Here is a 14,546-nt window from a genome sequence, read left to right as displayed (position 1 = left end):
GAAGAGCTCAGCTGTCTGCCGCCGCTGTCAGCACTGAGCGCTTGCCCTGCTCTTGCAGTCCCCTTTTCCCTCCCAGTGCGATTGAGAGTTGGCGAGGACAGCCGTGTTGTCCAGGGGCGGACACGTGGCCTGCACAGGAGAAGGGCTCTGTGTGCAGAGGGCCAAGGTTCTCGTACAGGAAACTCACAACCAAACTAAGATTTCTCAGTCTCTTCTGCTGGGGTGTTGGCGGGGAGGCGTTTTCAGTCTGGTACCTGGGGGAAGTCGCTGCGAGCCAGCCTGTTTCCCGAAGGGGACACGGTGGGCACCTGTAGCAGTCCACATCTGTGCCCGCTGGTGGATGGGGGGGGCAGGCCGGCCGCGTGAAGCCACAGTCCCTTGCTCTCGGGGATGCGGCTCCTTGGTCTTGTTCACGCGTTGGCTCGTGGAGCACAAACTGGACCTGAGAGCCAGGCGGGCCTGGGATCCGGTCCATTCTGTAGCTTCTGAAGCCTCGCTTTCTCACGTCTCACATGTGTGCAAACACCTAGTTTGCCCGTTGTGAAGTCTGAGGTGTCCTGTGAGAAGTTACAGGCCAGGTGAGGATCTGGCATGACTCACCCCTGCCTTCTTGAAAGTTAGGACAGGCACTGTCATCCTCACGGCAGCTTTGCAAAGAGGCTTTCCTGGTCCTCAGTTTACAGATGAGGAAACCGAGGCTCGAGAAGGCTCAGTGTTCAGCGTCACGTACGTTTCTTTTTGGTCGAAACTAGCAATGCCTGTTAAGGTCATCGTTAGCGGTGATTACAGTTAGCGTCGCTGGGGTCGCCAGCCATCGCCACTGCGGCCTGCTTTGTTTCTCGTTCCCAGAGGCTGGGTCTTTTGTGTTGACGGGGCCATGTGCCGTGGGACTGCTGGGCATCTTTTTCTGGGAGCCGTCTGTCCGTCGCTGGTGTGCAGGTCAGCACCGTGACAGCGGCTCAGCGGCGTGGTCTTCTGACGCCTCTATTTCTTCTCTGGTCAAGTGGCGGTGTGGGCTCCCGCTTGGCCCTGGAAATGTGGTTATGGGCTCGGGAGTGCTGTGAGCACTGTGTGTGTTGGGAGGGCGGGGCTGCCCAGAGGCGCCCTCCCGCCCCCCCCCCCCCCCCCCCCCCCCCCGGCGCTGGTGCAGCTAATGGTGCCTGCAGACGCTCACCGTGGGCCCTCCCTGTCTTCCTGCAGGAGCCAGGTGGCCATGGACGACCTGGGGGAGAACACCACGGTGCTGTCCACCCTGAGGTCTTTGAACAACTTCATTTCTCAGCGGGTGGAGGCAGGATCTGGACTGGATGCTCCCACCTCCGCCCAGGGCTCTCTGCAGATGCAGTACCAGGAGAGCATGCAGGTGAGCGCCCCCGGCGGGAGGGGCTCCAGGTGGGAAGACACACGCCTTAGGTGGGGCCTGTGCCGGGGAGCACCCGGGTCCCCGGTCCCCGGGTCGGGAAGGGTCTCCAAGAAAGAGAAAGATTGGGTGTGCCCTGGTCTCAGACCACTGTGGGGGGTGGGGGTGGGGGGTGTTTGCAGATCTTGTTTTCACTCTGCCGTGATGTGGCTTTTACAGTTTTGTGATAAAAAAGTCCTATTTCCTTTATTTCACTTCCTTGCAACACTGACCATACACCGTGATAAAGGGGTCAGATCTTCTGGAGGACTTGAGGTTCCACAGAGTTGTGGGGTCAGTCTCACGGGGGCAGGGATCACTGGGCCCTCACCAGCAGGGGGTGGCGTCTGCGCCTGGGCCTGGCCCCCGCCCCTCTGCACTGCCGGCGTCCAGCAGCTCCCCTGTGCTGTGCGGCCTGAGCCATCCCAGGGAAACGGCCCCTGATGGAGCCCGGGAGCCCCAGGGAGGCCCAGGCAGCATCTGGTCAAACACATGCTGGTGTGTTTGTGTGCATTCGTTTGCTGAATAATTGAATGATTTCTGTTTGTTTGTGGGCTGAGTTGCTGCTCACTGTCATTTTTTGGCAAGGACCGGTTTTCATTCTGAAATTGAATCTTTTACATTTGTTTTTGGCGTTAAAGCATTTTTTGGAAACGCTGGTGGCAATTGTGCTTTTTGTTTGAGTCTTGCTCACTGGCAAAATAAGAAGTTAGCAGCTTTGGTCTACACAAGTGTTACAGTTTTGTTGATGCAAATGTCTGGCAACTTTTGGCCAACCTGTCGGAACTATAGAATCTAGAAATTCAGAGGCCAGCCTTTCAGTAAGCTAGTGCTGTGGAGGGCTTCCTCAGTCTGCGGGACCCCGTAGGCGGGTGCCGTGGCCAGAGCGAGCTGGTTAGAGTGTTGCGGCCGTAGGCTGCCCGGGCCCTGACCTGGTCCTGAGCTGGCCCGGGACATCCGTCAGTGGTTTTCTGCCCTACCAAGCTGCCCCCTGATGGCAGATGAGGGAACTGAGAACCTACAGGTCTGGGGGGAGCCTGGAAATCAGTGCTTTGACTACCATTCCGGGCCCCCTGCCCTTTTTTTAAGCCTCTTGTTTCCGTGGGAAAGTGTTTACAGTCGCTCTGCTACATGTCAGTGTTGGTTTCGACATAAACATGTTTCAGTCACTTTCCTTCACGTGCAGTCGATGTTTCAGGAAGATGTGTCCATGGGTCTGTTTCTCTGGGACTCCTGGTCCCTGTGCAGTGGTGCCCACGGGAGCTGGGAGCCCTAGCTGCAGGCACAGAGTGAGGCTGGGAAGGCCAGTGAGTCTGACGGGAGGTGCACTTCGGAACTCCCCCACTTGAACGGGTGGGGGTGGAAGTGAGAGAAAGTGTCAGAGGAGTGAAGTGTGGACTTGAGCCCCGAGAGACGGTGGGTGGGGGGGTGGGTAGAGAAGATACCTTTCCCCTAGCCTGGGATTTCTCACCCGTGGTACGGCTGACGTTTTGGGGTGGGTGGTTCTTTGTTCTGCAGGACAGGCTTGCGCCTTGCGGGGTGTTGAGCGACATCCCTGGCCTCTGCCCGCGGGGTGCCGGTAGCGAACACGTACCGCTTGCCCGTCTTTTGACGGTCGACAGCGTCTCCAGACGTTGCCAAGCATCCCTGGTGGAACTGGGAACCACTCGCCGTAACGCTTCAGTGTGCACATGAATACCTGATATGTTTAAGGGGAAGGTTCTGATTTGGCATCTGTGGGGCGCAGCCTGAGATTCTGCGTTTCTTTCTTGTGCTCTGGAGCTGCTGTGCTACCAGGCATTCTTGGAGTGGTCAGGCTCTAGTCCACGTGAGCCAGAGACCCTGACAGTCAGTGGGTCTGCGAAACTGACGTGTCCTCCGAGGCCCTTCAAGGCTTGACCTCACCTTTATGTGCCTACCCTCTGTGGTGGGTGTACTTGTAAGACGGCTCCCGAATTCCCAGCCCCAGGTGGGCCACACTTTCTCCCACTTAAACGCTAGGTATTGTGGTGGCAGGATTTTGCCAACAGAATTAAGAACTTCAGTCAGTTGACCTTATGATGCTGGGCCTGACTTACTCAGATGAGCCTTTTAAACCTAGGTCACTAGATCAGATCGAGAAGTCAGAGACAGAGCAGGAGAGGGATTCCACATATGGGGGATTCTCCTTTGTTGGCTTTGGAGGTGGCCAGGGGCCACGTGGCAGGGAATGTGGGTGGTCTCCAGGGGCTGACAGCAGCCCGGGGCTGATAGCAAGGAAACGGGACCTCGGTCCTCCAGCCATGTGAGTGTGGGAGAGGATCTCATGGTCCAGATGAGGTTGGAGCGTGGCCACTGGGTGTTGATTTTAGCCTGTGACAGCCTGATCGCACGACCTGGCCTTCTGCCCACAGAGCCTGACGGCGGCTAACGTGGGGTTTTAGCTGCTAAGTTTGTTGTAAGTTGCTGCACAGCAGTAGGAAACTAATATGCTCTTTTCCCTAAAACAAGCATACACACCGCCTTATTAAAACATATCATTCTTGGGCACCTGGGGGGCTCAGTCGGTTGAACATCCGACTTCGGTTCAGGTCACGATCTCACGGTCCGTGGGTTCCAGCCCCGCGACGGGCTCTGTGCTGACAGCTCGGAGCGTGGAGCCTGCTTCGGATTCTGTCTCCCTCTCTCTGTGCCCCTCCCCTGCTCACGCTCTGTCTCTCTCTCTCTCTCTTTCTCTCTCTCCCTCAAAAAGAAACAAATGCTAAAAGAAATGGAAAAAAAAAATAGGTCCTTCTCTTCCTGTTATTGTGTCCTCTCTGTTTACTGGCTCCGTGTACCCGTTTTCCAACAAAAGACCGGGCATCCGTCCTTCTCCCCCGAGGCCGAGTACGGGCCCTGCTGGGAGCAGGTGTCAGCGTGCGAGTGTCAGGCGAACCCCCCAGCGGTTCGGCGCGGCTGCTGAGGGTTCTCTCTCCCTCGGGTGTGACCTGCTCAGCTGGAGGAGCGAGCCGAGCGGATCCGCTCCAAGTCCCAGGTCGTCCAGGTGGAGCGGGAGAAGACGCAGATGGAGCTGAGCCACAAGAGAGCGCGAGTGGAGCTGGAGCGGGCGGCCAGCACCAGCGCCAGGCGCTACGAGGTGGGTGCGAGCGGGCGGCCGGGCCCGGCGTAGGGCGCTGTGCACGGTGCCTGCTGGGCCGCCGGGCAGGTGACCCTCCCGGCTGGGAGCCAAGCTGTTCTCCCTCCTGAGGCCACAGAGTGACTGTGCTCGACGTCCTTGGGGGGGCAGCGCACGGGGGAGGACTGCCTGCCGTCTGCCTGGCGAGGTGCCGGTGGGCGTTCCTCTCTGCGGGGCTGCCCGTTCTCCCCACCCCTGCCAAGAATTGGGATGTAAATCCAGCAGAAATACCAGGTGCCACGGGGCGACAGGCTTGGAAAGTCACTGGGTTGCATGGAGGTCTCAGGTCCAGGCTGGACCGGTCTTGCTCACGTGGTTACAGGGCCCAGAGCAGAGACCTCCAGGGGCGCCTGGGTGGCTGATTCGGTTAAGCGCCGACTTCGGCTCGGGTCATGATCTCACGGTTCGTGGGTTCGGGCCCCGACTCGGGCTCTGTGCTGACAGTTCGGAGCCTGGAGCCTGCTTCAGATTCTCTGTCTCCCTCTCTCTCTGCCCCCCGCTCGCACTCTGTGTGTGTGTCTCTCTCTCTCTCTCAAAAATAAATTAAAAATTAAAAGAAAAAAAAAAAAGACCTCCAGCCTGGGGGTACTTCCTGTTGTCCCTGGCTTACCCAGGGCAGGCTGGGAAAGCGTGTTACCTAGAGAAGGTGCTAGGTTTTTACTTAGGGCATGAATCCCTTGCTTCCTTTGCTTTGATCAACAGCACTTCACCAGGGTTTTTTAATAAGTGCTGATGATTTGTGGAAATGCTGCCAGACTCCAGCAAAGCATTGGACCGGAAAGTCTCTGACCTGCCCACGCTTTCCCAGGGGTGGATGTCTGGCCCCGTTCTTGCCTTACGTAGCATATCTGCATGCTTTCCTAGTCCTGTAAAAATAGCTGATGTCTTCGAGGGCGTGATGCTAATCTGATGTGTTCGACCTGGTACGCAGGCTTCTGGCCATGGTGTGCCGCGTGGGCCCAGTAGCCCGGAAACACGGGCTGCGAGTGGGTGCCGTGGCCTTGGCATGGTCCTGGTGCCGCTCTGAGGGGGTCTCTCTCTTAACGTGTGGTGTTAGCTGCTGCTCAGGGTCGTCCTGGGAGGGACAGGGGAAGGCCGTGGTAACGAAGTGCCTTATTAGGGGTGTGGAGGTGGCACCAGGGGCCCCGAGATGGTAGGAATTGTGGTGTTGGTGTTACCGCCTGGCTCTCAGGCAGAAGGCACGGGGTGTGCAGCTCCTGGAATTTTCCTGGGCCGTCAGTCTGTCAAGGACAGGGTCTGTCCTGGCTGCTCTGGGTCTCCAGGGTCCAGCATGGGCTGTGGCACCTTACAGGTGCTTAGGATATGTTGGAATGGGTGGGGCATCGTGGCAGGGTCGGTGGAAGTTTTGTCTTGGGGAAGTCCAAGGATGCGGGCTGCGCTTAACCCCGGGCCCTCGCTGAGCGTGGCCTCTCTCTCTGAGAGGCCTCTCCCTTCCCACCCGCAGATGCGGCTGCGTGGGACCTGGACCGCCTGAGCGAGCAGCTCTCACGTGGTTTCTTTGTCTGGGACACGTGTCGTGGGTTTTCAGGGATGCCAGTTTGTCAGTGGGTGGGACTCTGGAGCCTCTAGATGGTGAGACTCCGGTTGGTGTCTGAGGTCTGGGGACCTGCACGGACCGCCCTGTGTGCACTTGGGACTGGCAGCCCGAACAGAGATGCCGCACCCTGCTCTGTGGCGTGCTTCCGTGGCAGAAGGGTCCCCTGGCTGTTCGGAGGCCACGCTTGTAGCTCCTTATTCCCGTGTGTCCCTTGAGCAGGCTGTGTCCCCACTTTCGTGTTGCTCCCCCGTGGTGCTGGGCTGCAGAGCCCTGGGGTGAGCACTTGCCTTGGGGGTGCTGGCGGACCTTGCGGGGGGCTTGCGCGGCTCCCCTTCCTGGGGAGCGCTCAGAGGCCAGCAGCATTAGGTGCCCGCTTTGTGGTCCCTTCCTTTCTGGGGCTGAAGGTAAGCTCCCCGTGGCCGACCGTTGGCTCTCGGGAACCCCCCCCCCCCCCCCCCGGGGCCATCAGAGCGAGGGAGTCTTGGTCCTGCGGCTGCCTTCCCGGCATAAGACGCGTGGCGGGGGTGAAGGGCTGCGGGAGGTGATGTGCGCCGCGGGAGCGGGGTGTGCGGCATGGCCGCGTCTGTCCCCGGGGAGGGTGGGCTGGGCCGCCCCGCCCCCGCTCACTGTCCCCGCTTTCTGTCCCTGCTCTGGCAGCGCGAGGTGGACCGCAACCAGGAGCTCCTGACGCGCATCCGGCAGCTGCAGGAGCGTGAGGCCGAGGCGGAGGAGAGGATGAAGGAGCAGCTGGAGCGCCACAGGCGGTGCCGGCAGAGCCTGGACGCCGCCGGCCAGAAGCTTCGGGAGAAGGAGGACGGCCTGGCCGCGGCCGGCGAGGTGAGGGCCCGCCCCGGGGCGGCCGCGTCGTGCGGGGCCGGTCTCAGAGTCCCCTTCCCGCTCCTGCGCCGATGGTTTCTGTGTCGTCCGTCGTAATCCGGATACAGATCCTCATTTCCACTCGTGGTTTTCAGTTAATGAGTCAAACGTTGTCTTAGTCTCTGTCATTAGGACTTTTAATGGTCGACTGGCCCGTGTTTTGTCACGTAAAAAACTGTTTTACGTGCGTGCGTCCTGGTATGAGTACGTACGGGATACGAACGCGGCAGGTGGCGTGTACTTTCTGTTTCTACTGAGTTGCTCACTCAGGCGCGTTCCTAGGAGTGGGGTTTGAGGTCGCTGGCTTCTGCTGACAGTTGCCGTGTTGTCCTGACAGCATTGTTGAGGGTTCTGGTTTCCCTGTAGCCTTTCCTGTCGTGGATCTTCTGGAAGTCTTCTGGAAATACCTAGATACCTTTTTTTGTCTCTTCCGGAGACGTAAGTGGTGCTTCTGGATTTGCATGTCTTTGATTAGTAGGTCTGTTAGCATCTGAGAGCGCCTTTGAAGCCAGAGCACATCCGAGCCCTGCTCCTTATTCCCTCGACCCGTTGAAGGTTGTATAAATTTCAGAAGCAGAGCCCAGACGCTGATGCTGGTGGAGACGGGGCTCTCCTGACCTTCCCTGTCCCTTTGCGGTGTTGCTGCGGCTCGCGGGCGCCGGGAGGAAGGAGATGAAGCGCTGCCGGGGGAGGAGCGGGGGCGCGGGATCGTTGGTATTCTGTCTCTGCGTGCGTCTCCACTTGATAGATCTCGGGAAGCGGCAGGTTATTTTTGCCTTGGCAACGCTGGGGAGTATGTTAACGTTGTTCCTACATCTGTCTTCTGATGTGGATGCTGGCAGGAGCGGAGCCGTGATCGGCTCAAGACAAGTCCCCGTGTCGCCCTTGGCGTGCTTGCCCGAGCTGTGTCCTGGGGCCTGCGTGCTCCCCGGGGCCTGCGTGCGGGAGGCTGGTGTGCGGCCCACGGGGGCGGGGGACAGAGCCGGATGGGGGGGGAGGCTACCGCCACGGAAGTGGGAAAGGTCTCAGCCAGTCAGGAAGGAGGACGCTGAATTTTGTTTGTTACTTTTTACTTCTTTGGAGAAAGCCCTCCCTGGTGACCGAGGCTGTCGCTGTTCCCGCACCGCGCTCTCTTACGGGGTGCCTGGTTCGAGAAGTCCGTCAGCAGGGAGTCCTCTTGCTGCCGGCCCGGCCTCCATGCAGCGGCGTCCTGCGTGCGGCCAGCCATCTGTCCCGTATCCAGCGCAGCACCGGGTGTGTGGTGTGCGTGTTGGAGTTCGGGAAGACTTCTCGAAGGCTGTCTTCTTAGATCAGTGTATTTTAGTACCTTCGTTTTTCTTGGGTTCCCAGGCTGGCAGGCGCCATCGTAACAGAGCAGACCATGCAGATGGCCGGAGTGTGGGACGTGGATGGCCTGTGTCAGTGCCCCTGGGCCCCCACAAACATGGGTCCTGGGCAGGGGTGGGCCTCCTCGCTGGTGCGGGTCCTCGGTTCTCGTCCTCCGCTCCAGGAGGCTAATTTACAGGGACGCCTCTGAGCTGGCTTCCCTGGGACAGCCACAGAAGGAGAGCGGTCAGCAGATGGTCACTAGAGGTCACCGGGTGAGGGTGTGGTCTGACGGCCGGGCAGAAGTTCTGCCCCTGAAAGTCCCAAGGCCCTGCTTTCGCCAGCCTCCCCAGCCTCCCCAGCCTCCGCTCTCCTTTCTCCCTGCTTCTGGATGAGGGCACGGGGTCTGCACGGTCTTCCCGCAGCTCCTCCGTTCTGTGGGGCTCCTGTAGCCTTCTGAGGATGGCCTCAGTCCCCGTTTCCGACCTGTTGGCAGGGACTTGGCTGTGGTTCACAGGGAGTGTTTCAGCTGGGATGATGGCATGGTGGGGGTTCATCTCGGATGGAGACACCGGGGCAGGCGTGGAGGGAGAGCCATGCAAGCACGCTAGGAACGAGCGAGGGTCCTGAGTGGCAGATGTCACCCGGCCCCGGGCGGTCTCGGGAGCAGCCCGTCACCACGACCCGGTCTCTTCCCATTTGCTTGAGGGAAATGCGAGGCAGGCCGCGTAGCCAGGGATGGGGTGAGGGGGTGGCATGCCCTCCCAGGTTGTGTCCCTGCCCTCAGGAGGGGGATGGGAGGGGCAGGCTCTCGTGGGGGCATTTGTCCCGCCGCCGCGGGGTGGGCGGCTCGCCTCTGTGCGCCGGCAGCCGCTCAGCTGCTCTGGGCCGCCCGCTCTGCTCTCAGACCATCAGCACGCTGAAGGGGAAGGTCTCGGAGCTGCAGTGGAGCGTGATGAACCAGGAGATGCAGGTGAAGAGCCTGGAGTCTGAGAAGCAGGAGCTCCAGGAGCAGCTGGCCTTGCAGCGCAAGTGAGCGGGGCGTGCTGGGGCGGGGGCGGGGCGTGCTGGGGCGGGGGCGGGGCGTGCTGGGGGCGGGGCGTGCAGGGGGCGGGGCTCTGCGCCTTCGCGGGGCGTGGTGCGGGCAGGCCTGCTGGGGCCTGGGCTGAGTTTCGGGTCTGGTTGTTAACTGTGTGGAAGAACCGGAGGGCCCGGGCTCCTTTTGTGGCCTCTGTGGTCTGAGCACCCAGCAACCAGGCGTGCTGCCTGTGCCAAGCCCCAAGAACCTCCGGGGGCCCTTCTGGTCTGTCCTCCCCGTCCACAGGCTGTTGGGGGCAGACACAGGGGCCACTGAAGCTGGCCACTAAGTGTTTTATGTATTCTGAGAACAATAGCGGAGAGTGGTAGTTTCTCCCCTCGCAGAGAGCTTCCCTTTAAAGGCCATGTAGGGCGCCCCGGGGTGGTGGGTGGGGTGGACGGGAGAGGACTTCCAAGTGGAGGCAGCTCTCTGAGCAGGACAGAAGTCTGCGAGGTCAGAAGGCTGAGTTCTCTCCCTGGGAGCTAGGCCTTTGCCTTCGCAGATGCTGTCCTAGGAGGGCTCTGGACGCTCCTGGGCAGCGTTGGGGGTGTGTGGGGGGGCCAGTCCCTGGTGGGTCCTCGGCTGTGGCTGTACCAGGGCCGGTGGCAGGCTGGGCAGGGCCCTGCACGTGGTGTGGACTTCGCCACCCACCCTGACCCGAGGGTACGGGCCACAGTGCCCTGGGAGGAGGGAGGGGGTGGAGTATGTTTGTGAGGGTCCACCCTGGAGAGCCTCCGGGGTGAGGACAGCCGCTGGTTTCACACACCCCTGTTTCTGCACGTCATGTGCCTTTCTCCGGACAGGAAATGTCAGGAGGCTAACGAGAAGGTCCAGGAGCTCCAGGCCCGCCAGGAAGCGAGGGCTGACCAAGAGCAGAGGATCAGGGTGAGTGACTCCGTCTCAGACACGGGCCGTGTCTGGGGGCTCTTCCCCTCCTGCCTCCTCGGTGGGGGTGTGCTTAGGGCGCCTGGGGACGGTGAGCTGCCCGCGCCCTGGTACCGCTGACACCGCTGCCTGTCTGTGCGTGGCGCGCCCGCGCTTGGTGCTGGGGATGCCGCACGAGCGAGAGGAGCGAGCGGCTGGGCGTCCGGAGGTGGGGGCCCTGCCTGCGGAGGAACTTGGGGCTCCGGACCCCAGCCCGAGTGACCTGGGCCCCTCCCGGCCCCTCCCCAGCCGGCTCCCCCGTTGGGCCTCCCGGCTCCCTCTGCTGTTCCACGTGCTGTTTTCGGGTACGTCACCTCCGCCCTGGCCCCTCCCCCCCCTCCCCCCACCGTCAACCTCCCCGGATTCGCTCGCCTTCACGGCCTGTGTCTGCCCTTCCACCAGAGTGCAAGTGCAGAGGCCTCCTGTGTGTCCTGCGTCACCCTGTCCCCGCTGCATGACCCCGTATCTGCCACAGAGCTGGGCCCAGTAAACATTTGTTGACTGATTGACCTAGCCTGTTGGGGGACCTGCCGCTGCTGGGTGCCGGTCGTCCTCAGGGTGTCTTGGAACTGGAGATCTTAGAGGAGAGGCTTTGTCCCGTGGAAGAGACTCGCCTGTCACTTGGGTGCTCGTGTGGCAGGAGTGGGTCTAGCGTGGGGGGACGGTGTGTGTGTTTCTCCGAGGCGTCTCTTCGGGGCACCGTTGCCGCATGCCCTGGGGCAGACCTGCGCTAGGGTCCTGTCCCCGAGCGGGCACGACTCCCCTGGAAGTGAGTGCCGAGGACGTGGCACAGAGGCACACCTCGAGGGCGAGCCGGGGCCGTGGAGGTCGACTCTGTCCTCTCTGTCCCCGGCCTCACTCAGGATTTGGAGCAGAAGCTGTCCCTGCAGGAGCAGGATGCTGCGGTCGTGAAGAACATGAAGTCGGAGTTGGTGCGGCTGCCCAAGATGGAGCGGGAGCTGAAGCAGCTGCGGGAGGAGAGCGCCTGCCTGCGGTGAGGCGGGGTGGGCGGCGGGGCAGAGGGGCGGGGGGGGGGGGGCTGCACTCCTTGTCCCGGCTCCTCCTGCCTGTGCGTGGCGGCGCTTTGAGGGATGCGGTGTCCGGCCCCCCAGGGAGATGCGAGAGACCAACGGGCTGCTCAGGGAGGAGCTGGAGGGCCTGCGGCGGCGGCTGGGGCGCCAGGAGAAGATGCAGGAAAGCCTGGCGGTCCTGGAGCTGGAGAAGGAGGTGAGGCTGGGGGCGTGCTGCAGGTGGGGGACCCCGGGTGTTTCGGGCCCGCCTTGCGCTTGCCCGCCTGAGACGTGGAAGCTGCCGGGCCGGTGCCGTGGGCGGAGCAGCGGCCCCGGAGCCGCCTGGCCGCACGTGTGGGTGCCGGCGAGCTGGCCCGCGGTGGGGAGACTCCACCGGGAGCCAGCGGGCCCCCGGTCGCGGATCGTTGTGCAGGCGGGGGGCCGAGGCGGGTGTCCTGTGGGGAGGACCCGGCCCCCTGCCGTGGGGGCGTCGAGGTGGAGGAGGGTGAGCGCTTCCAGAAGCCGGAGAGAGGGCCAGGAGTGGGTTCTTCCTGAGAGCCTCCAGGAGGAGCTGTGAGAGCGCGTGCTCTGTTCTCAGCCCCCCGGAAGAAATTGGAAAACTGATACAGATAGGGGACGTGGTGCGGGGCGCCTGACACAGACCGGCTCCCACCCGCAGATGGCACGGACGCCCGGCTCCGTTTCCTCTCCTGTGTCTGCTGTTGGGACGCATGCTGGCGTTTGTGGGACGTGCTCGTAGAGCTGGTGCGAGGGCGTGGTGCCGAAAGCATCCCGTGGGCGCTTCTCCCGTGGGCGCTTCTCCCGTGGGCGCTCCGGGGGACGCGGGAGCCTGTCTCGCCCGGTGCGCACACGTTACACTAGCGCTCAGCCTCCTGGTCTCTGTCCCCCGGTCTCGCTGTCCTTCTGCACAGCCCCCCCCAGGTCGTTCCCTGCCGCCTCACCTATGAGCCGTGCAGCCCTGCGTCGTTTCCTGGGTGGTGGCAACGTGCTGGCAGCTGTCCCGCAGTTGGTCACAGCGGAGGCCTGTGGCCTCACGGGGTGGGAGCCGAGCTCCTCGCAGGTGCTGGCTGACGTGTGAGCTTGGCCCGCAGACGCAGCCCCAGACGGAGTGTTTCCTCTGGACAGTTGTGACACCGGTTAAGGCTTTGTCTCTCGAGTCACACTGCCTCTGGGACATCCTGCCATGGATGCTCGCTGGCTCTGTGGCCCCGGGCAAGTTGCTTAACCTCTCCGTGCACCTGTGTATCGAGGAGCATCAGAGTGTGCCTTGCAGGGTTGTGGGGGCTCCGTGAATTCACGGCGAGTACTTCCCCAGTGCCTGGCGTCGGTAGGTGGTCGCTAAGCATCGGCTCTGTGCCCAGCTCTGTTACCCGGCCCATGCCCTCACGTGGTAGGGGCCACTCGAGGGACCGAGGGAGTGCGGTGATGCCAGGACCGTGCTTGGCCCGGGCGACGGGCACGGGAGGCCGGACGAAGGCACGCGCTTCTTGCCCTCAGGTGGTTCCGTTCCAGAAGGGGAGGGAGACTGACCTGGAATGCAGGTCCGCGTGAAGCAGCGTGAGGAACGCAGGGTCAGGCAGCCCTGCGCGTGGCGCCAGGTGGGGGACGTCCCCACCTTCTCCCGTTCTCCCTGTGGGGCCACGTCCACTGTGGACACTTGGGCGCTAGGGCTGAGTGCATCTGCCCTGGGGCCCGGCGTCCCGTGGAACCCCTGGACCGGGGGAGGGGCGAGGGGTCTTGTGGCTTCAGCGCCCGGTCTGCCTCGGGGCCGCTCGGCCTGCTTCTTCCTGAGTCTGCGGGGCCGGCCGCAAAGAGGCTCACTCGTAGTTGGGCGGGAGCCGTCTGCTCCGGAGCGGACTCCATGCCCCGAGGCGTTCAGCTGAGATGAGGGCAGGCTCTTCTGAGGGGTCAGGGAGACTTAACCTCCTCCTCGTCGCCGGCAGCTCCGCATGAGGCTGGGTGGTCTGGGGACCGACGTGGGGTTGTGTGAAGAAGGGCGGCGGGTCGCTCGCCGCGGAGGCCTTGGCAGGGGTGGGGGAAGATGCTGGGGTCGTGGCACCCTCAGCGTTCGCCTCCTTGTCTTTGCAGAAGCTGCTGGCAAAGCTGCAGAGCTGGGAGCGTCTGGAACAGACCACGGGCTTGAACATCAGGTAGGCGGAGGGCGCCCCCGGCGGTGAGGTCCTGCCTCCCCTGGGCCCCCGGCGGCTGGAGCCCCTGGCAGAAGCCCTGCTGGAGGCCGCCTGGCGGCTTGTGCAACCGCCTGTTGGGTTTGACGCGGCACTTTGCTGACAGGAGGGAAATGCAACTAGGGGACTGTCCCTGCCTAAGTCTTAACGTTCTCCTTTAAGGTCGGTGGTGGCGTGGTGGCAGGCGTTTGACCGCACTGCAGCGGTGGCTTCAGTTAAAGGACCTTTGCCTATACTGAGGGAGCGATTGCTTTTGGGGCGAGCCATTCCTTTTAGGCAGATGGAAGACGGGGAGATGGACTGAGTTGTCAGGGGTGAGAAGGGAGCATCGTTGTCCCGTCAGGACCCCGCGGCGTGCCAGCAGGGGAGCGGCAGGATGCAGAGGGGCAGCGGTGGGGGCAGCTGGGCGGTGAGCTGGCGCCTTGTCCTCTGATGGCCCGGACGGCCTGGGGGGGCACCTTTCCACTGCTCCCTGCCGCCCGTCCTGGGGGCTACTGCCCCTTGTTCTCCAGCATCGCTGCCTGTCCCTCGGTCCCCGGGACTTTGGGCCCCCCTGTGGATAGACTTCTCCCAACAGCTCTGTCCTCGTCTGGTTGTTCTGTTCTGGGCGAGGGCTGGTGGGAGACCAATCGTCCCTGTTCGTCTGGAGCTGTGGTGTTTCAGGAGCCTCTTGTTTCGTCAGCTTGTGCGACTTTAAGACTGTAGCTCCCTGTTGTCTTTCCTGCCGCTCTTGGAAACTGGGCCAAGATTGAGAGCCTTCTTTAAAGAGCTGTCCCGTAATTACACTGTCCGAGGGCTGGTTCTGGAACCTGCCGTGGTTTCCATCAGCGTTACTGACTTCGGTGTCTGTCCCTTGTAAATGCCTCCTCGTCGTCTCTTTGCCCCGCTGAGTCCCAGAGGACAGACGAGGCTGCTGTTCCTTCCTGAGCTGCACCCGCCGCCAGACTCGTGGAGGGCTGACCCGGTGGTGCCTCACCTACTCTCTGGGCTTAGTAACTCACCAGAACGCTTCCC

At 62.2% G+C, this 14,546-nt stretch overlaps 1 protein-coding gene across 5 annotated transcripts in view; it reads left to right on the top strand.

Annotated features, from left to right (window-relative positions):
• The window catches only part of MAD1L1 (mitotic arrest deficient 1 like 1), a 315,909-nt gene that overhangs the window by 1,053 nt on the left and 300,310 nt on the right, over positions 1–14,546 (top strand). For 4 of the 5 annotated variants that reach the window (XM_081791669.1, XM_081791671.1, XM_081791668.1 and 1 more), the window contains exons 2-9: positions 1,201–1,363; positions 4,374–4,514; positions 6,769–6,948; positions 9,221–9,345; positions 10,195–10,276; positions 11,179–11,309; positions 11,428–11,542; positions 13,435–13,496. In XM_081791669.1, the coding sequence (XP_081647795.1) occupies positions 1,214–1,363; positions 4,374–4,514; positions 6,769–6,948; positions 9,221–9,345; positions 10,195–10,276; positions 11,179–11,309; positions 11,428–11,542; positions 13,435–13,496 (986 nt within the window). In that variant the 5' untranslated portion in view covers positions 1,201–1,213. The remainder of the gene's footprint in view (positions 1–1,200; positions 1,364–4,373; positions 4,515–6,768; positions 6,949–9,220; positions 9,346–10,194; positions 10,277–11,178; positions 11,310–11,427; positions 11,543–13,434; positions 13,497–14,546) is intronic. The other variant, XM_081791670.1, reaches the window with a different exon arrangement.

The sequence above is a fragment of the Panthera onca genome, chromosome E3, assembly GCF_046562875.1.
Source record: "Panthera onca isolate mPanOnc1 chromosome E3, mPanOnc1 haplotype 2, whole genome shotgun sequence".
Classification (NCBI taxonomy): Eukaryota; Metazoa; Chordata; class Mammalia; order Carnivora; family Felidae; genus Panthera; species Panthera onca.
This window is presented reverse-complemented; position numbering and strand designations above follow the sequence as displayed.